At 32.6% G+C, this 21106-nt stretch overlaps 1 protein-coding gene across 3 annotated transcripts in view; it reads left to right on the plus strand.

The window, feature by feature from the left end:
- The window catches only part of Syde2 (synapse defective Rho GTPase homolog 2), a 43157-nt gene extending 22325 nt beyond the window's left edge, over nucleotides 1-20832 (plus strand). Inside the window, exons 5-8 of one of the 3 annotated variants that reach the window (XM_047527326.1) lie at nucleotides 11062-11243; nucleotides 12961-13192; nucleotides 17295-17342; nucleotides 17905-18042. In XM_047527326.1, the coding sequence (XP_047383282.1) occupies nucleotides 11062-11243; nucleotides 12961-13192; nucleotides 17295-17332 (452 nt within the window). In that variant the 3' untranslated portion in view covers nucleotides 17333-17342; nucleotides 17905-18042. Of the gene's footprint in view, nucleotides 1-11061; nucleotides 11244-12960; nucleotides 13193-17294; nucleotides 17343-17904 lie in introns of all 3 variants that reach the window. The other 2 variants (XM_047527311.1, XM_047527319.1) reach the window with 2 other exon arrangements.
- Nucleotides 20833-21106: the final 274 nt, after the last annotated feature.

The following is a 21106-nucleotide window of genomic DNA, read 5'->3' on the forward strand; positions in this document are numbered from 1 at the left end:
AAATGCTGTTGCCTCATTGTTCCTTTGATCCACTCATCTGACAAACCTCCAATCTGCAATGTCATTTGAGTCTTATTTAACCTTTATTGAGATATAATTGCCATATGATAAAAAGCATGTATTTAAGGTATATAATTGAATGTTTTCACATATATTCATGTACCATAACCACAGCAAATGTAATGAATATAAGTACCATCTCCAAAAGATCCCTGATGTTTCTGTGTAATTCTTCTTTCCAGTGCCTTTCCCTTTTTTTTGTTGTTGTTATTATTTTTTTAATTTTTTACAGACAGCTCAATTCACAATAACTAGCAGCTCAATTCACAACCTAGTTGCCCTTCAACAGATGAATGGATAAAGAAATTGTGGTATATATACACAATGGAATATTATTCAGCCATAAAGAATAATATTATGGCATTTGCAGATAAATGGATGAGATTGGAGAATATCATGCTAAGTGAAATAATCCAATCCCCCCAAACAAAATGCCAAATGTTTTCCCTAATAAGTGGATAATGATATATAATGGGGGTGAGGGGTGGGGGAGTGAGAGAAGAATGGAGGAACTTTAGATTACATAGAGGAAAATGAGAGAGAGGAGGAGCTGGGGGTATGAAAAATGTTGGAATGAGACAGACATCATTACCCTGTGTACATGTATGATTACACGGAATGGTATGAGTCTACATCCTGAACAACTATAGAAATGAAATGTTGTACCCCTTTTGTCTCTTAAGATTTCATTTTACTCCAATTAGAATGACTATTATTGAGAACACAAACAATAATAGATGTTGGTGTGGATGTAGGGGAAAAAGGCACACTTTTACATTGCTGGTGGAGTTGCAAATTGGTGCAGATATTCTGGAAAGCAGTGTGGAGATTCCTCAGAAAACTTGGAATGGACCCACCTTTTGACCCAGTTATCCCTCTTCTTGGTTTATACCCAAAGGACTTAAAATTAGCATACTATAGTAACGCAGCCTTTCCCCTCTTTATTCGCTGTCCTGAGGCAACCACTGATATTTTTTCTTTTGCTATATTAATTTTCTAGCATTTATGTAATGGAATTGCACAGTGGGAACTCTTGTGTGGTGTTTTGGTTTTTTGTAGAGGCAGGGGAATTTGGCCTCTTTTACTAGCCAAATTATTTTGAGATTTAGCCCTGTTACTGCAAGTGTTCATGGTACATGTCTTTTTTTTGGAGGGGAGAACTCAAGTTTATCATGCCAGCAGACTCAGATGACTATTGCTCTGAAATTCTGGGCCTCGAACTGAGGTCACCCAAAGCTTTATAGGAAATTACAACATTAGTATGTTAGAATTCTTGGTCCATGTGACCTAAGACCATACACAGGAATTCTTGCTATAAGCAGCTCACAGATGCAGAACAAAGGCAGTCAAACACCTGTGAGTGATGTCTCAAATTGGCCTTCACCACTGGCAGCAGTTTTTCAAGATAACTGTAAGCTTACATCCCTAAGAACTATATTAAAAAAAAAAAAAAAACCCACATGCCTACAAGGTTATAGTTTGGGCAGCAGTTAATTGGCATAGTAACCTAAAACTCATACTAACAATTAAGTGATACAGCTACATTTCTGCAGAAAGTTACAAAGTGCCATTTTCTCCTTCTTTCCCCCCTTTTGATGTATGTTTATTTTTATAGAAGACATTAATCTTCACAAATGTGTCTTACATGGGATTGGATATTTAGGGTCTTCTTGTCTTACTGCATGATAGTTAGGTCCAGAAGTCAAGACCTGCAATTTTATTGCCTCAAAACATGGTACGAGGGGCTGGGGAGATAGCTCAGTTGGTAGAGTGCTTGCCTTGCCTTGCAAGCCCAAGGCCCTGGGTTCAATACCCAGCAAAAAAATAAATAAATAAATAAAATAAAATAAAATCCAACTAGGGAGCTCAAAGTTCATGACCTGAACTTCAGACCCAGGAGTATCATTGTGAAGGGTCCTGCTAAAGGCAGGAGCCAGGCTCTTGAATTCCAGTAGTTTTCCCAAATTGACCCGGAGTTTGCTAATTGCTCTTTCTTCTTTGCTATGTTTTCTCTTTGTTACTTGATCATGTCTTTATTCCAGATTTGTTTGTATAAAAACAGCATTTCTCATCCAGGAATGCAGAAAGTCCTCCTTATTCAGTGGTCAGCAGGTTTAAACCTCTTCTGTTTTATAGGACAGCCTCTGCAAGGGAACCTACCTGGTCTTGTAAGGTCTTAAGTATTTCTGGAATTCACTGCATGTCATCCATAAACTGTGTTGACAGTTGGTTTTAGTGGGCCTCAGAAGATGCTATTCCCCCAATTCTTTTTTTTTTTTTTTTTTCAATTTTTTAATTTTTTAATTTTAAACAAATGGGATACTTGTTGTTTCTCTGTTTGTACATGGACTAAAGGCGTACCATTTGTGTAATCATAAATTTACATAGGGTAATGTTGTTTGATTCATTCTGTTATTTTTTCCCTTCCCCCCTCCCCTCCCACCCCTCTTTTCCCTCTAACCCCAATTCTCGCTCTTATCCTGGCTGTAATTCCTAAGCCAATTAACAGGGGCATAATTGATATAGCCCCTTTGACTCTACCGTGAGCTTCTACTGGTATTAAGAGAGATTGAACTCCAGGGCAATGTCTGCCAGGGGAATAACATAGACTAGTGTACAAGTTCCTGCCTAACTGCTAGGAAGGCATTGGTAGGCATGTTTTCCACACACAAAGAGAATTCCTGACCAATTGGTTTGTAATGAGATCCATTTCCTTTTTATTGCCAAATAGCATTCCATTGTAGGTATATATTGTCACTTGTGATCCATTCATCTGTTGACAGACAATTGCATCTTTTCCAGTTTGGGACTATTATAAATAAAGTTGCTTTGAACTTTCATGTATAAGTTGTTGAGTGGGCATATGCTTTCATTTCTTCCTTTATTTCTCTTTCTTGCTTGCTTTTTAAGTAATACTGGTGATTGAACCCATGGCCTCATTAGGCAGATGCTTGACCACTGATCTATACCCCTAACCCTATTATATGCTTTCAGTTCTTTTGGGTAAATATCTCTTTTATGCCTAAATCACATTATCTTATCTTGATTATTGCATTAAATTTATACATGAATATGAGACAAATTAACATGTTAACAATATTGAATGGAAATATTAGAACATGATGTGTTTGTTAGCATTATCTTTTAATTGATAATGTGTAGTTCTTACATTTGTTATCAGATTTATCCCTAAATACTGACATTCTTATTAGCCACTTGTATATTTTCTTCAGAGAAATCTGTGAAGAGGTCAATACTCAAATTGATTACAGTTGTTTCAAGTCAGATTATTTATGAGTTCTTTATGTATTCTGGAACAAGTCCCTGATCTGATATATAATTTGCCATTTTTCCCTACTTATTTTCTTGATGGTATTCTTTGATTTTGATGATTCTAATATATTTTTCACTTGCAATTTTGGTATCATATCTAAGGCTTTGCTTAAGCCATGATCATAAAGATTTACAGTGTTTTCTCCTGAGCATTTCATAGTTCTAGTTCTTGCCTTTAGGTCTGTTTTCCAGTTGCAATTAATTTTTTGTACATTGTATGAGGAAGAGGCTCCAACTTTATTAATCTCTAATAAGTGGACTTTAACTTGTCCTGGCACCACTATTGAAAGACTATTCTTTTCTCATTGACTTGTCTTTCACCTTTTCAAGAGTCAATTGACCATAAATGTGAGGGCTTTTTTCTGGCTTTTCAATACTCATTCATTGCTCTATATATTCGTCCTGATGCTAGTACCACTGTTTTGATTACTGAAGCTTTGTAGTAAGTTTTAAAATTGGGAAGTGTTAGTTCTTCCCTGTTCTTTCTCGTCAAGATTTTTAGACTGTTCTGGGTCTCTTGCATGTACATGTGAACTTTAGGGTCAACTAAAATAAATAAATTTCTGTGAAAAAGCTAGCTGGGATTTTGATAGAATTTACATTGAATCTGTAATCAATTTGGTGAGTATTGACCTCTTCACAGTATTAAGTCTTCTAATCCACAAAATGAGTTAAATTCCATTTTAGATCTCCTTTAATCTTTTTCAAAAATAATTTTTGTTTTCAGAGTAAAAATTTGCACTGTTTTTCCTAAGCGTTTAATTCTTTTTGATTCTATTATAATGGATTTGTTTTCATAGTTTCCTTGTTGGACTGTTCATTTTAATGTATGGAGGTACAGTTGGTTTTTGTATATTGATCTTGTATCATGCTAATCTCATTTATTAGTTTAGTAGTTTTTAATGCATTCCTTTGGATTTTTATATACAAGATTAATAGAGATATTTCTACTTTTCTCTCTCCAATCTGACTCTTTTTTTTTTAACTTCTTTTTCTTACCTAATTGCTCTGACTAGAACCTCCAATATGATGTTGAATGAAAGTGTCAAGAATGGGCATCTTTATCTCAATCTTGGTTTTAGGAGCAAAGCATTTAGCTTTTGACTGCTAGGTATAATGTTATTTTTAGATTTTTCATAGATTCCTTTTATCAAGTTGAGGAAGTTCCCTTCTATTCCAAGTTTGTTGATTATATTTTATCATGAAATATATTGGATTTTGTTGGACTTTTCTGAGTCTATTGAGAAGATTATGTGGGTTTTTGTCCTTTATTTGATTGATATATTACATTAATTGGTTTTCAGATGTCAAACCAACCTTATATCCCTGTGACAGTTCTCACTTGGTTATGGTATATACTCTACTTAGAAAAAAAATACACACACACACACACACACACACATCTTTTATATACATACATACACATATATATACACACACATATATGTATATATACATATTTTGCTGGATTTCATGTGTTAATATTTTATTAAGCAATTTTCCTTCTATATTTCTAAGAGATACTGATTTATAGTTTTTTTGTGATATCTCTATCTGGTTTGGTACTTTGTTAATATTGGCTTTATAAAATTAAAGTGGAAAGTGTTCTCTTTGCTGTTTTTGGGAAGAGTCTGCAAAGAATTGGTATTCTTTAAATATTTGATAGTTTTACCCGGTGAAGCCCTCTAGGCCTGGATTTTCTTTGTGGGAAGTTTTAAAATGGCTAATTCAATCTCTTAATATAAGTCTAATCAGATTTTCTATTCCTTCTTGAACTATTAATAGTTTCTATCATTCTGCACATTCTAACTTGTGTATGAGCTATCTAATTTATTAGATATAGTTGTTCATAGTATGTTCTTATAATCCTTTTCATTTCTGTAAGGTTAGTAGTGATATCCCCTCCTTTATTCTTGATTTTAGTAATTTGAGTCTTTTTCTACTTGATTAATCTACTGAAAGGTTTGTCAATTTGGTGATGTTTTCAGAGAACCAGCTTTTGGTGGCATTGATTTTTCTGTTTTCTTAGTCTCTGTTTCATTAATGTCTACTCTGATCTTTGTATTTTTCTTTCTTCTGCTTACTCTGGGCATAACATGTTTCTCTTTTTCTAGTTTCTGAAGATAGTTAAGGCCACTATTTTGACTCTTCTTTTCTAATATAACATCTATCGATTTCCCCCTAAACACTTCTTTAGCTGTCTCCCACAGAGTTGTTTTCATTTGCATTCAGTTCAAAATGCTTCCCCCCCCCACGAATTATTATTTAGAAGTATGTTATTTATTTAGAAATATGTTCGTTTGTTTCCAAATATTTGGGGGATTTTCCAGATATTTTTCTGTTATTGATTTCTCATTTAATTTCATATGATCATAGAATATGCTTCATGGGCTCAAATGCTTTTATATTTATTGAGTCCAGCATAGTTTTTTGTTTGTTTTTAGCTTTGGGTTTTTTTTTTTTTTTTTTTTTTTCTGGTGGTAAGTGTTCCTTTTTGAGTTCATCTGAAGAATGTGTATTCTGGGTTTGGGAGTGCTGTAATTACCAGTAAAGTCAAGTTGACTAATAATCTTGTCCCAACCTTCTACATCTTTGTTTCTTTCTATTGCTAATAGTAGTACTGAAATCTCCAGCTATAATTGTGTTTTTATCTGTTTCTTATTCAAATTATTTTTTCCTTCCTATCTACCACTCCCTGCTACTGCCTTTTCTTTAAAGATACCAATTACATATATATGTAAGGCTACTTGAAATTATTCCACAGCTCACGGATGTTTATTTTTTCATGTCCCCCCATTTTAATTTGGATTGTTTATGTTGCTATATTTTCAAGTGATTAATCTCATTCATTGCATTATGTTAATCTCATTCATTGCATTTTAAATCTCAGATATCCTAGTTTTCACTACTGAAAGTCTGGTGTGTGTGTGTGTGTGTGTGTGTGTGTGTGTGTATAACTTTCCAAGTCTCCACTTAACATGTTCAGTTTTTATTCTAGCTTCTTGAACATATGGAATATAGTTGTAATAACTTTTTAATATCCTTATCTGCTAAATCTTTCAGCTATATATTTTCTGGTTTGGTTTAAGTTGATTTTTATCCCTATTATAAGTCATATTTGCTCCTTTTTCTATGCTTGGTGATTTTTTATTGGATACCAGATGTGAATTTTACCTTCTTGGGTGCTGGATTTTTTTTTTTTTTTTTATTCCTATAAATACTCAAGCTGAGTTCTGGTATGCAACTAATTTATTCACAAAGGGTTTTTATCTTCTCAGCTGTCCTAGGTAGAGTAAGAGCATCCTCTAAATAAGTCTCCTTTTTGTCTATTTCTTTGATTCACTACTAAATTAAAAATCTTCTATGTGCTTGTATTAGTTTCCTGTGGGTTACTATAACAGAGGTGACTAAAACAATAGAAACTTGCCAGGCATGGTAGCACACACCTATAACTTCAGCTATTTAGGAGGCTGAGACAGGAGGATTACAAATTTGAGGCCAGCCTTGGCCACTTCTAAAGACCCTTTCTCAAATAAATTTTTAAAAATAAATAAAATAAAAAGAACTGGGGTTGTGGCTCCGTGGTAGAGCACCTCTGAGTTTAGTACCTAGTAGTGCAAAAAAATGGTGATGGTGGTGGTGGTGGTGATGATGACAAAATAAAAAAACAGGAATTTATTTTCTCACAGTTTTGGATGTTAGAAATCCAAAATCAAAGCATCAGTAGGACCCTGCTCTCTCTGACACCTGTAAGGGAATTTTTCCTTGTTTCTTTTTAGTTTCTAGTGGTTTGCTGGCAATCTTTGGCATTGTTTCTCATGTCGATGCATGAATCCAATATTCCATCTTTGCATGGTATTCTTCCTGTATTTCTTCACTTCATCTTCCTTTTCTGTGTGTCTGTCTCCCTTTTTACAAGGACATATCATATTGGATTAGGGCCTATCCTAATGAACTCATTTGTCTTTATTCTATAAATACTTTATTCTAAATAAGGTCACATTCTGAGGTACTTAGGTGTTCAGATTTCAATATACCTATTCAGTCCCAAACAGTACTATATCCAAATTCAATGAATTATGAAGTTTTCCACTTTGGCACCTCAGAACAGGAGCTGTTGCCTGCCTGTGTGAGAATCCCTAATTGTTCTAATTCTTTTGGCTGGTTTTCTCCCCCATCCTTGCATAGTTGCCTCACGTGTATGTGCTGAGCAGTACTCAGATGAAGATTCACAAGGATTCTTGCAAATTTCCAGAGTTCTTTCTGGACAGCCTCCAAACCTCTAATACTCTGTCCTGAAAGCTCTAGCTATGTTGGCCCCCTTGGATTTCTAGCTCCATCTCAGCTTAGCTACACTGTTGAACTTTTGCCCAGGTTTCTTTTCCCTTGCTGAACCTGGAAAGTCCCTTCAGGCAGTAAATTAGGGAAGTTAGGGGCTTATCTCATTTAGTTTGCATTGTTCAGGGATCACTATTCACCTCATGTTCAATGTTTTGGACATAGTTTTTCCCTTCCATATATTTGTCTGGTGTTTTCAGTCATGGCATACAGGAAGACAAATCTAGTTCCAACTAGAAGCACTGGTCTGCTTTTCTAGCCTATGTCTGGGTTTCTGATTGTTATGAGAAAAGAATTACACAAGAGTGTATTTTAGTGCTTGTATAAATTCATAGATTTCAAAATTAACCAGGTTCTTAGTGGTATTTGCTAGTAATTGTGTTTTCTTATCAGCTTTTTCTCTTTCTCTCTTTGTCTCTAGACTCTATGTTTGATATCTTCTCACTGTCCTTAAACCTCATTCACCCATGTGTCACTTAGTTGATGATCTTGCCTACTAACTTCACAGAAAAAATATGAAGTCATCAGCTGGGAACTTCATCTACTTCTTGTGAACCAGTCTATCAGTGAGCATTCTTTGGCATATGTGCTTTCTACTTCCCAGTTTCCTTTTTGTAGTAGTGTAAAGGTGAGATGAGTTTCCTTACATCTTGGACTAATTTTAATTCCTACATCTATCCTCAGTAATCTTTTCTTTCCTCTCTAGGAACTTTGCTCAGTTAATTTCATTCTCCCTCTCCTGAGTCTTGAAACCCATTTTTTGTTTTTTGGTACCGGAGATTGAACTACATCCCCAGCCTTATTTTGTATTTTATTTAGAGACAGGTCTCACTGAATTGCTTAGCACCTTGCTTTTGCTGAGGCTAATTTTGAACAGGCATTTGCCGCCACCGCCACCGAGCCTGGCTTTGAAACCCTTTTGTAATATCTTCTGTACAATTAGTGTTGAAATATTCAAATGTCTTTAATTTTTAAAGGAAAATCACTATTTTGATCCTGCCCTGTCCTTTCCTCTCCTGTGTGGTTATCACCTTCTCTCAAAGCTAGACTTAGTAAACTGGTAATCTGTATGTTTCTTTTATGCTCATTTATTTTCTCACCAACTGCCTGACTCCAGAGTCCTTTATTCTCCTGAAACTGTTTGCCACGGTTGCTGACTTTCTTGTTTTGCTCTTCTCAAAATTATCTCTAGATCATTGTTTTCTGTAGCTAGTTAAAAAAAAAAATTGACTGCATAGAATTGTAAGATGAATTTGTTAAAAATACAGGGGCTTGAGTTCTGGTCCCTGGAGATTGTGATTTAGTAGGGTTAAGAAATACTCTATCTCACAGAATTTAATATGATTCTTTATCTAACCTAATTATTGTTGGGTATCGTTTGATACCTTAAACTCTTTCTTGAAATATTTTTTTTCTTGACTTCCTTGGCAACATATTTGCCATTCTTCTCCATCCCCATCACTGCCTCTTCTCACCACACATGCTTCTTTTCCATTCTTCCTTAGTTATCATTGGAAAATCTTCTTTCCTGAAAAATTGATGTTCTTCAGGGTTATTTTCTGCACTATCTCTTATCATCCATGCCTCTTTGATAATCTCAGTCATTATCATCTTTAAATTGATCATTCTTGGATCTATGTCATCTCTTTTCTGAGCCTTACATTTTTATATCCAGCAACTTCAGATGTTCCATAGATAATTTAAGCTCAATATGTTCAAAATGAAATTCTTCTATCTGCTAAAACATATTTATGCTATAGACATATCTGCATTCATACAAAGTGATGATATGAAAGGTTTTTCATTGCAGCATATGTTGAAATAACAAAAGATTAGGAAGAATCAAAATGCCTATCTATAGGGGAGTGAGCCAATAAAACTGGTATACCCATCCACTGGAGTGCTATGATGTGACTATAAAAATGATTGAGAAAGCTGTCTATGTACTAAGATCTCAAGGTTATGGTATTAAATGAAAAAGTAAGAAACAGAATGAGAGATATATGTTATCTTTTATGTAATAAAGGGAGAGAAATAATATTTATATTTGCATAAACAAATATTAGAATGATGCATAAGAAATGTATGAACCTTGTCACTATTAAAATTTTTTAAATTATCAAATAGAAGCTTTCTATATGATGCTGTTTAAATTCAACCTAAGCTTTTTTTTTTTAATTTTCCTTAATTTATTGTGGAAATTTGTTTTTTTTTTTTATTGTAAACAAATGGGATACATGTTGTTTCTCTGTTTGTACATGGAGTCAAGGCATACCATTTGTGTAATCATAAATTTACATAGGGTAATGTTGTTTGATTCATTCTTTTATTTTTTTCCTTCCCCCCCATCCCTCCCACTTCTCTTTTCCCTCTATACAGTCCTTCCTTCCTCCATTCTTGCCACCCTCCTTAACCCTAACCCTAACCCTAAACCTAACCCTAACCCTAACACTAACTCCTCCCACCCCCCTAAGCTAAGCTTTTAGACTAAGTTTTCAGCTAATTTGAGAGCATGTTCTAAATCAGTATTATATATATTTAGGTTTTGGCAATCAGAAAAATCTCATTTTCCCTTTTGATGACATTTCAGCCTTATCTAGCATCTTACCTTCTGTGCTTAGGTGTAACAACTATGACTCTCTACTGTTTCCCCTAATATAGGTAATATCTCAGTTCAAAACCACTTGATATGTGTTTAAAATTGACGTCCCTTACTCCTATAGTGATGTCTGATATTTTCTTTTCTTGGCTTTTGGTTTCACTTGTTTGGTTTCAGGAAAGATTTTTTCTTTCATATGATAGTGTAACATTATAGATTATCCAACCATCTAGTGTATCTGTTTAAAGCCCATTTCCAGTATCAGGAAATGCATTTATATAACTCATTTATTTGTGAAGACTTTGGACTGTGTGTAGTCTTTCACTATTAATAAAAGTCTGGAAACTCAAAATTTACATAGTTGGAAAATTATTTACAACTAACATTAATTAATATGCTTTTCTTTTGTTTTGCATGCATTTAAAGGAGCTTTTATAGAGGGACAGAATCAATAGGACATGTGTATCAAGTAGCTTGTTATATGATTCATAACCTAATATGGATGGTAATTGGAAATTTGTGTGTGTCTAGTATATTTTTAAAATTAAGTAAATTACTAAGATAGCTTTAAAAAATACAAATTTCTAGAGTTTTGTTATAGTACTTTTGTTGTTGCTTTTATTTAGAATATTAAAAGTTGGCTATGGCAATATTTATATTTAAAAAAAAAAACATAGTTCTTTATTTTATCTGAAGACCAATCACAATTTTCTCTGATTTGTTTTTCAAAGGTGTTCTTAAGGATTATTTAAGAGAACTTCCTTCTCCTTTGATAACAAAGCAGCTTTATGAGGCTGTATTAGATGCAATGGTAAAAAGTCCTTTGAAAATGTCATCAAGTGGTTGTGAAAATGACCCAGGTGATTCTAAGTTCACTGTTGACCTGTTGAATTGTCTGCCAGGTGTTGAGAAGGTAATGTAATTGGCATGCATTTTTTCCCCCAAATCTAGCTAATGAATTATGTGCTTAGCTCTAGAGCTACAATTTTTTAAGTCTTTGACATTTGTGGCATTTAGAGTTGAAGCTCTGTCTTCGTTGCTTCTTAAGCAGCTTAAGTCTAGAAATCAGTCTTATAACTTCTATATTTGACTTTAGCCTAGACATGAATATACCTTTTAAGTTTTAAAAATGTATTATTTTATTATTAAAATAATATGTATATCATAGAAAATTGACAATTTAAAGGAAAATCATAATTACCAATATCCAAAGGCAAATATAATTGATATTTTGATGTGTTTTCTTTTAGTATTTTTAAAATTTGACAACAGTTTTCATGTATATTGCTTAATCTTAGGCCCCACACCCATACCTCTGCTTCTTTCGTTCTCACCTCTTCCCATTTTCCCCTCCCTGAAATCTAATCTCAACACCTGCATCCTCAGGTTTACTTGCAGGAGGGATAGAGGATGACTGGTCTGCAGAACCAGCCTTAGCCTGACTTTAGAGGCTGTTACTTAGAAGAGAGGGAAAATAAGAGAAAGATGTGGTTGGGCTTGACCAGAGGAGGCCAACTTTGCATCATTTCTTATTATATAGGTGTAGCAAGTACAAGAATGAGTGGGTAGAACCTTTGAGCCCAGTAATTTTATACACTAGATATTTGTCCCAGAAATGTCCAGTGCTGTCTTCAGTAGACTCCTCCTTTGGATGAGGGAGGGGAACATCTAAGGAGTGTAGAAGCTGAGGGTGAAGTAAAGCAGGAGGGGACAGTTGATGAGGTGGAAATAATCCCTCCCCAACACTAGGTAAAATTATAAATACCACTTTTAAGTGAAGAAATGAGTGTCAGAAATTTAAATCACATGTTTAAAATCATATAACTTTTGTGTTTTAGTCTGTTGTGTGAATTTACCCATGCTATTAACGTCCTTTTTAAAGAGGCTGCATACTATCCCATTGAGTGGATGTGACCTAATTCATCACTATTTCATTTTATATATTTGTATTTTGAACCTAGTCATTTTTTCAATATATAAGAAATTACAGCTGATCTTGTAATTCTTCAAAAAACATCATTCCTTTTCCTAAGAATATTCCACTTCTTGAGCCAGTTCTCCTTATTAATTTCCTTAAGGATTAAAAATATACTTTTTCAGTAAATTTTTCTTTCACTTCTAACTTTCCCCTTTCCATATTTTATCTGTTTAACATTTATTAGTTAAGAAACACATTGATCTTTAAAAAAATCTCGATCATAATAGAACTTGGCCATGGTCTGAAATAGTAAAGCTTCCTGAGTATGGTAGTCCCCTACTTATAACTATAGGATTTATCTGTACTTAAAATGAATTTGCCTTTCTATTTTAGCTTTGCTATTGTCTTTTACAGAGGGTAGAGAGGAAAGAGTTGATGATGCATTTTTCCAGGGTCTCCAGTTGAAATTTGGAATACGTTCAATGGAATACATTTATAATTTAATGGATTAAATTATGTTATTAAAATTTAGGTCCTTTGTAATGTTCCAGTTAGAAAATATATTCAGGTTCCAGACATCCAACTTACAAGTAAATCCAACTTAAAACCTTTTAAAAGTGATAAGATGCATACGTATATTTTGCCATAAATTGTATCCTTGGATTATGTCTGCATGAATAGAGTAAGTGAAATTTCATTTGATTTAATTTAGGCAACCCTAAAGATGTTGTTGGATCATTTGAAATTGGTGGCTTCTCATCATGAAGTGAATAAGATGACCTGCCAGAATTTGGCTGTGTGCTTTGGACCAGTATTATTAAGTCAGAGGCAAGAGACTTCCACCCATAACAACAGAGTCTTTACTGACTCAGAAGAACTTGCAAGTGCTTTGAATTTTAAAAAACATATTGAAGTTCTTCATTACTTACTCCAACTCTGGCCAGGTAAATGAGTCTATGTAAATAGTCTTATTTTCAATGATAGGATGTCTGAATTACTTAATCATTAAATATGCCCATGTGTGATTGAAGAATGTCTTTTTTTTTAGATTTGCTTTTTCAAAAACGTATGAATTGATACCTCTTCTTCAGATTTTTCCACGTATATTTTCTGCCTTTGCTGATAATACTATAAACATTTGGGTCAGTATACACATTTTGGATTTGGTCAGATCTAGATCTGAATTCTATTGTGCCACTTATTAGCACTTTGACGCTAACTATGGAGCCTTGGTTTGTCTTTTGTCATATGGATTTAATATGTTTATAGAATTTATATGAGGATTAAATACAGGACAGCTTTTGGCACATAATACTCAGTTAATGTTAATTTTTTTTTTCATTTTAAGTTCAACTGGTATGAAGCAGAATTCATTTTTCTTCTTAAATTCATTCTTCTTCCTGACATCTCTACTGTATTCACAATTGTTCTTCAGTTTATTCCAGATTGACATGGCATTTATCTTTGATCTTTTTGATTCATCCATTATTCTAATCAATAAACAAAGTCTGATTCTTATTTTCCTAATATCTCTCTCATAGTTTCAGAGACGTAAGAAATATGTATTTAATTAGTTGTTCTGTATAGGGTTCTGTCTTTGAGGGCTGGGTATGTAGCTCAGTTGGTAGAGTGCTTGCCTTGCAAGCACAGTTCAATCCCCAGCACTCCAAAAAGAAAAAAAAAAAAAAAAAAAAAAAGATTGTCTTTGAGTTCCAAAATTTTCTTATAAAGTTCCCTTGGCTTCTCTCTCCTCACCTTGCCCAAATGTCCAAGTACTTCAGTGCACAGTAGTAAAAATGCTTGGACCTTAGAGTCAACCTTTGTTTAGATCTGGACTGTGGCACTTGCCAACAGGGTGGAATCAGGCAAGTAACTTTTCTAAGCCTCAGCTTGCTTCTTGTAAATAGCACTGACTTCAGGATTGTTGTAAAGATTGAGATAAACAATTTAAGGCAGTGAGCAAAGTGTTAACACAAAGTGAGTCCCCAGTAAATGTCAGTGTTACTCTTTTATTAATATACATTAAAAATTAAGTTAAAATTTTTCAGGTTTTAAATTTGGAAAGTTGAAATTTTTACTTATGCTTGAAGTTATTTTTAATTTCTAATTTACCTGAATTAGAATATATTATTACTTATTTTAAAATCTTGAATTAAGAATCTGGATAATTGGGTTAATTTCTGCATTTGAGGCCCAAATAAAGGATTTCTCGGTTAAAGTTTTAAATATGTGTTTCCTAACTTTTTCTAGAACTGCTTTAATTCTGTTAAACATCAGTACTTGAAAGAGGAATGAACAAATGAAGCTCTCCCCTTACCCCATGCCAGATCATTAAGTTTACTATTAGTTCTTGAGCTCTTTATCCTTAACTATGTATCAGAGATTGATGCCATTTCATTATTTTTTAATATTCATCTTAGTTTTGGGATTGGGAGCAAAAACTTAATATAATTCTGTGTTTTAGAAAAAGCAGATTCAGATTTCCTATAGACTATATTTTAATGATAAACAGCTGTCTCCTAGTATACAGCACCTTATTCTAAAGATTCATGTTGTTGGTTTTAAAAATGAACTGTTGCTCATTTTCCTAAATAACCTGTTATTTTTCTTTAAAGTACCTCAAGGACAAAACAGGGTATAAGGATGAGAGGAAAAAATTTTGTATATTTTTTATCTTCTAAATCACTTGCTCTTAGATTTAAGAGGAGACAGAGATCAAGTAAATGTGGTTCAGTTACTGGGCCTGATCATGACATAGAGAATGTGGTAAGATTGGGCCATAGCCTATTAATTCAATGAATGCTCATCCCCACGTGTTCAGTAGATTTCCTTGCTGCATATCTTATTTTTCTTTTTGGCATTTCCTCCATTCTGGAGTTATAAAGAGTTATCTACCCATCTTTCTTTTTAATTTCTAAATATTTTGTTTTATTCTTGTTTTTACATTTTGGGCAAGAAGTAATAATTTACTTAGAGAAATTTACTTGAAAAATCATGTCTTTAAACTAATTAGTTAGAGCCCTAGTATATCAGCACTAGTAGGTAAAAATCATTCTGCTAACAGTTATTCAGATTATCTTCCAACTAAGTTCTGAAGTTCTTTGCAAGTGGTTCTGAGGCCAGATTGGCAAGGGGTCAGGGAACAATGGAAACACTCCCTTTTGATTCAAACAGTCTTATTGTGTATTTTATATATTGGGTTTTCACAGAAATTTTTCTTTTAAAAGTGGGTTTGCTGTTTGAAGAATACTGAGAATTACTAAGAGGCTCCCCTTTCACTTTACAGAGGGCAGATGGATTTAGAGAGTATGCTTCTTGATTTTAGTATATCAAATTTTCTATGATGAGTAGACATGGGGCAGTTTTTTTAGGAACAGAATAAATTTTTTCCTAATCCTTTTAATTTCATTTTTCTCATTAGATTTTAAGTTTTACGTGGTCAAGGATTCTATTTTGCTCACTCTTTTATTTCCCAGTCCTAGGAAAATACTTGACTAACTAGATACTCAGTATATTTCTATTAAGTAAAGCAGTTGTACTATAGATAAAAAGCTAATAACATGGTGAAAAAAACAAACCTGGTAGAAAATAAGATAAGGAAAAATTGTTTCTTAAGTACTTAGTTATTATGTGTGGAAGTTTTTTCAGCAACCTTATTGGACTGCATTTCTTATTTCATTCCATTAAAAATGAGTGAGTAGTCAACAGTAATAGGAAAATAAGAACTTTTCTTTTGGGGTTAAAATTAGCCATTTTCTTTGTATCACCAAAGAAAACATTCTAGCATTACCATTTTAAAAGGTAGTGCCATTGATTTTTCAGAATTGAATTTTTTGTCTCAAAGATATAAAGTATTGATTTAATTGGTTTCCTAAATACTATTTAGTATACAAAAATAATGTTGGAATAGAGTTTTGGCTAAAAATAGCTTCAAGAAACTGGCAACAAAAGAAATTTGGATTTTGCAGGTGAATGTCAGAAAATGCAGGCCTAATAAAAGCTTAAGACATCAGAGTCAAAAGATGTTTGGTGAGATCAGACCAAATGACCCCAGGGTTAGCAGTGTTCTGTTAATTGGTTGGCAAAAACAACAGACATGGCAGTTCAACTTTAAGAACAGGAATAGCACAGAGAACAAAGGGAAAAAAGCAAGGAGACAGTGGAGATAAGCAGCTAGAGGAGAGAAAGGAATATGAATAATTAAACAGTGGAAAAATTTTTTAGATATCCATTCTGCATTTGCATCAGTTAATGGCATGGAACATTTTATATTGCTACTGACACAAAAAGGCACTTAAAGTAAATATCTGACCTTTATTTTCTAGAAAATTTTTATCAAGAACTTAGTTATCTTTAAATGATATGTAATAATAATTTTCATAAAAGTGTGATAGGACTGGGGTTATAGCTCAGTGGTAAAGTACTTGTTTAGCATGTGCAAGTCCCTGGGTTCAGTGCCCAGTACTGCCAAAAAAAAAAAGTACAATAGATAGTAATGTTAAAAATATGTGATGCACAATTAAGTATTCTAATAGATTAAAGTAAAATATTACGTGGTGTCTGAAAAATGTTACATCACTGTAAGTCTGGAAAAGTAGAACCATGTATGTTTGTATGGTTTTTCTTATTTTATACAATAGCAAAAAACATTCTTTATGTGTTGTAAGATTAGTATGTTATTCCTGATTTATATTTTCTTTATCTTAAGGAAGTATAAAAGGAGAGGCAGATAGTTATAGAATAAACAAGAAGAAAGAGGAGAGTATGGTTATTCTTCAGTAGCTCTGTCTCAGTTTTAAATTGTCAATTTTATACAGAAGAGCTTTAGACAAATATATGGTTTAATATAATTGAGTAAGCAGTAAAACCCTGATTTGTTATGAAATAATGTGTGTCTCTATAGTAATCTTCTGTATGGCCAATGCAATGCCAGAAGATATGATATGGCTATCTCAAAAGAAAATAATCCTAACAAGAGGAATGTTATTTGGGATTGCGAAATATCTAACCAGAATGGGAAAAGTAAAATATTTGTACTATTTCCAGGCAATAAAGGAAGACTGTTAGTAGATAATGCTGTATAATCGAACTCAGGTAACAAAATGGCCAAGCCTAGTATTCTTGCATTTTATCAAATCGAAGTTTGAACTGCTTAGTAAATTATGACACTGTTGCTAATTGCAGAACAGCCCACTAAAGTCAGAACTTTTAGAGTAATCACTTTAGATGCCTTGCCTCATTTAGATGTTTGCAAAGAACTTCTTTGTTTTGTTTTTGTTTGAACACCCACATGCCTTGCCTGCTTGTTGCTGTAGCCTTTAATTTAGAAGCTACAAGCTTAGCAACTGTTTGAGTTAGAGCTAGATAATAATTAACTTACACCAAAAGTTAATCAACATTGGAAATTTAATTTATTTGGGGACATAATGATGTAGCATGAATTAGAACCACTGAACATTCTGTTAGCTTCTATTCCTAATCTTGATGATGTCAGATGATAGAAAAAATAATTATGGAATGCTTACTTTTGATAGTGTGCATGTTTTTGTTTAAATGCATGTTTTTAGTTGATTAATTAAGTGGCTTATCTTTAACTGTTTTTTTTTAAGACCAGTTGGATTACTGTCACTAAAACAAATTTATTGTTCATTTCTAGTGCAACGTTTAGCTGTCAAAGAATCAACAGACAATTTGTTCCCAGAGCAGTTCTCTTCTCTGAATTATTTGAGGCGGAAGAAAGAACGACCTCACATGTTAAATTTGAATAGTATTGATTCATCAGGAGTACTTAGACCAAGGCAGACCAGATTAGACAGTCCACTTAGCAATCGTTATGCAGGAGACTGGAGCAGTTGTGGAGAAAACTACTTTTTAAATATAAAAGAAAATTTAAATGATGTGGATTATGATGATGTACCTTCAGAAGATAGAGAAAATGGAGAAGATTATAGCAAAATGGATGGACCAGAAATAATGATTGAACAACCAATTCCTATGTCCAAAGAGTGCACATTCCAGACATACTTGACAATGCAGACAATTGAGTCTACAGTGGATCGAAAAGTTAATCTCAAAGATCTACAAGAAAGCATTGATACTCTGATTGGCAATCTGGAACGTGAGCTCAACAAAAACAAGCTTAATATGAGTGTTTAAGATTAAAAGGTTTGGTTCAGTTTTTAATAATATCTTAAAGTTTCAGATCAGTTCTTTTCATGTTCTTATACCTCACAGTGTTGTTTTTAAATTTTTTTTTACTCCTAAAACCTTTGAATAATATCTAATAAGTTCATGTGAGTCAATTAAATACAATTAATATAATTTTTGCTTATCTCTTTAGAACATTTTTCTGGAGATAAAGATAATTTGGATTTTTTTGGATTTTTAATAAACCTTGTCAGTTATACAGAGGTAACTTTCAAATGCACTTATAAAATTCACGTAGGTTATTAGCTCTTCAAGGTTTTTGTATTGTATAGGAATTACTCCTCTGTAGTTGGCAGATGTTCCTTTTAGAGGAACATTGCAGCTGCTCAGTCTGATTTGCAGTAAGAATCCTTGTACACTGCAACATCATCTATTCACATTTCATTTGCAATGCAAATGCTGCTATAAGAAAACCTTTATAAATAAAAGTAAAATTATACAAATATTAATGTATCTGTATTAACATTCAGTAATTATTTAAGTTTATAAAAATATTTTTATAATCCTGAAAATATGTATATATCTATAAGAACTTATATGTGTAGGTATTAGATTGGGAGAAGTGGTTGACTGTAGAATCACATATATTTTTTAAGATACATATGTTGTGAGGCCAAAATTATTAGCTAAAAAATGTCTTTCAGGGAAAGGACATTTAAGTTCTTAAAGGAGGTGTTACATAAAAACACTTGAATTAAAACACTCTAGAAGCACCTGAAATAGGAATAATAGACTTTCCTTTTTTGATTCATAGACAGTCACAATATCCTTTGTGAAAAGTCATGTTTTAAATTGAAATCCTTCAGCTTCTTGAGGGATTAAGTGCTCAGATTTCTGCATTAGTGACAAATTAAGAAAAATCTTCACTTATTCTGTGCATTTTTGTATTCTATAATGTTTTAAGTATTTATTTGTAATAATACTCTTATAATGTTGACTTTCTAATTATCCCCATTTGTTTCTAATGAAACTATCTTGCTACCATACTATGTTATTGATTTTTAGAAGTTAACTTATTTTAGTTAAGTGTGTCTATAAACCAGTTTTATAGTAATCATAGTAGTGTTTGAAATGCTGATTTAGAAGGCTTTTAAAAATTAAATTGGAATGTATTTTTTAAACTTTTATACCTACAGAATGTATAATTTTAGATTTATAAATAAAATTTTAATTTTCAGCTTTAAGATTTAATAGCCATTAAAAACTGGCTTCCTAATGTTTTTTTAAATATTAAAGTATTTAACTATCCCTATGCAATGTACATTGGTAAGTGAACACTTTGTTGTTTACTTTGAAATTCCACTAAAAAAGATAACTATTTTTTTATGAAATTTTCATTTTTTTAAAGCTTTGTATAGCAGTTTTAAATACCAAAAGAATATGCGACAGGTATATGTCATGAATAAACAGAAGAAAATACTTCGAAATGTTTTGCAGGGAGGCTCTGTTTTCTTCCTTTTGTTTGCTATATCATGTATATTTATAAATTGGTCTATTGTATGAACTGAATAAGTTTTAGAAATGTAAAAATTTTATTAAAATATTATAACCCTAGTGTCATTCTTTTAATTATCATAATGATTTTAATGATGACCTATTTTAATATTATTCTTAAAGGCATTATCCATAAGTATATATAATGACATTTATTTGTCTAAAATTGAATTTTCTAGAACCTGAAATACTTTAAGGTATTATTTCATTTTGGATGAGAATAGTTTTAAAGTTAATCTGTCACCTTAAATGGAGAATTCTCAACTTTTTTTGTTGTCTAAGTCTCTGAGTCATGACTATAAACTTATTTTGTTGTCTCTTTTGCTTGTAGAAGTGCCAAATAAGCTTACATGCCTTTACTTTAAATCTTTTTTATGTGTTTATATTTGCTTTTTGTAATTTCCTGGAATCTGCCTATACATACTGTTGACCATCATTCCTTTCTGAGCCTACTGGCTCCAATATTTTTGAGGATTAAAAACAATTTTAACTTTAGTGCATGTACCTGAGTAAAAATTTTAAACAATTCAGACAGATAGAAAATAAAAAGTATAGAAGTGTTCCTCCCTACTATTCTCACCAGTCCCTTTCTCAGAGCTAACAGCATGTTTGTTGCCACTGTTCCTTGATTTATCATTTAACAGTTGTCTGTTGATTGTCTGCTGTGATGATAAGCAGTTTATCTTTATTCCTTCTTATTATTAGTTATGTTTTTGGTTCTTTTTTCGTTTCCTTTATAACTTTAGTAATCTTTATTTCTCCATCCATCAATTTTATACGGTCTTATGACTCCCTACCGATTGAGGAAATGGTCAACTGTGGCGTTCTTTCTAACTCATTATTACTGTTAGTTGATATAATCAATATTAATAGATGTTTATTATTTTGGAGATCTACATTTGACCTGTGTTTTTCCTTTATATGTATATTTATATATATATATATTTCCCTTAAATACATACATATATTTTATATATATATATATATATATTTAAAATAGTTTTAGTTGTAGATGGACATAATACCTTTATTTATTGAGTAAGTTTTATGTGATGCTGAGGATTGAACCCAGTGCATTACACATGCTAAGCAAGCACAGCTTTCCTTTATATATTGACTCTAAAAACTACAAATCAATAACGAGTAGTTGTGTCAGA

This window comes from Sciurus carolinensis, chromosome 1 (assembly GCF_902686445.1).
Source record: "Sciurus carolinensis chromosome 1, mSciCar1.2, whole genome shotgun sequence".
In the NCBI taxonomy this organism is placed as follows: domain Eukaryota; kingdom Metazoa; phylum Chordata; class Mammalia; order Rodentia; family Sciuridae; genus Sciurus; species Sciurus carolinensis.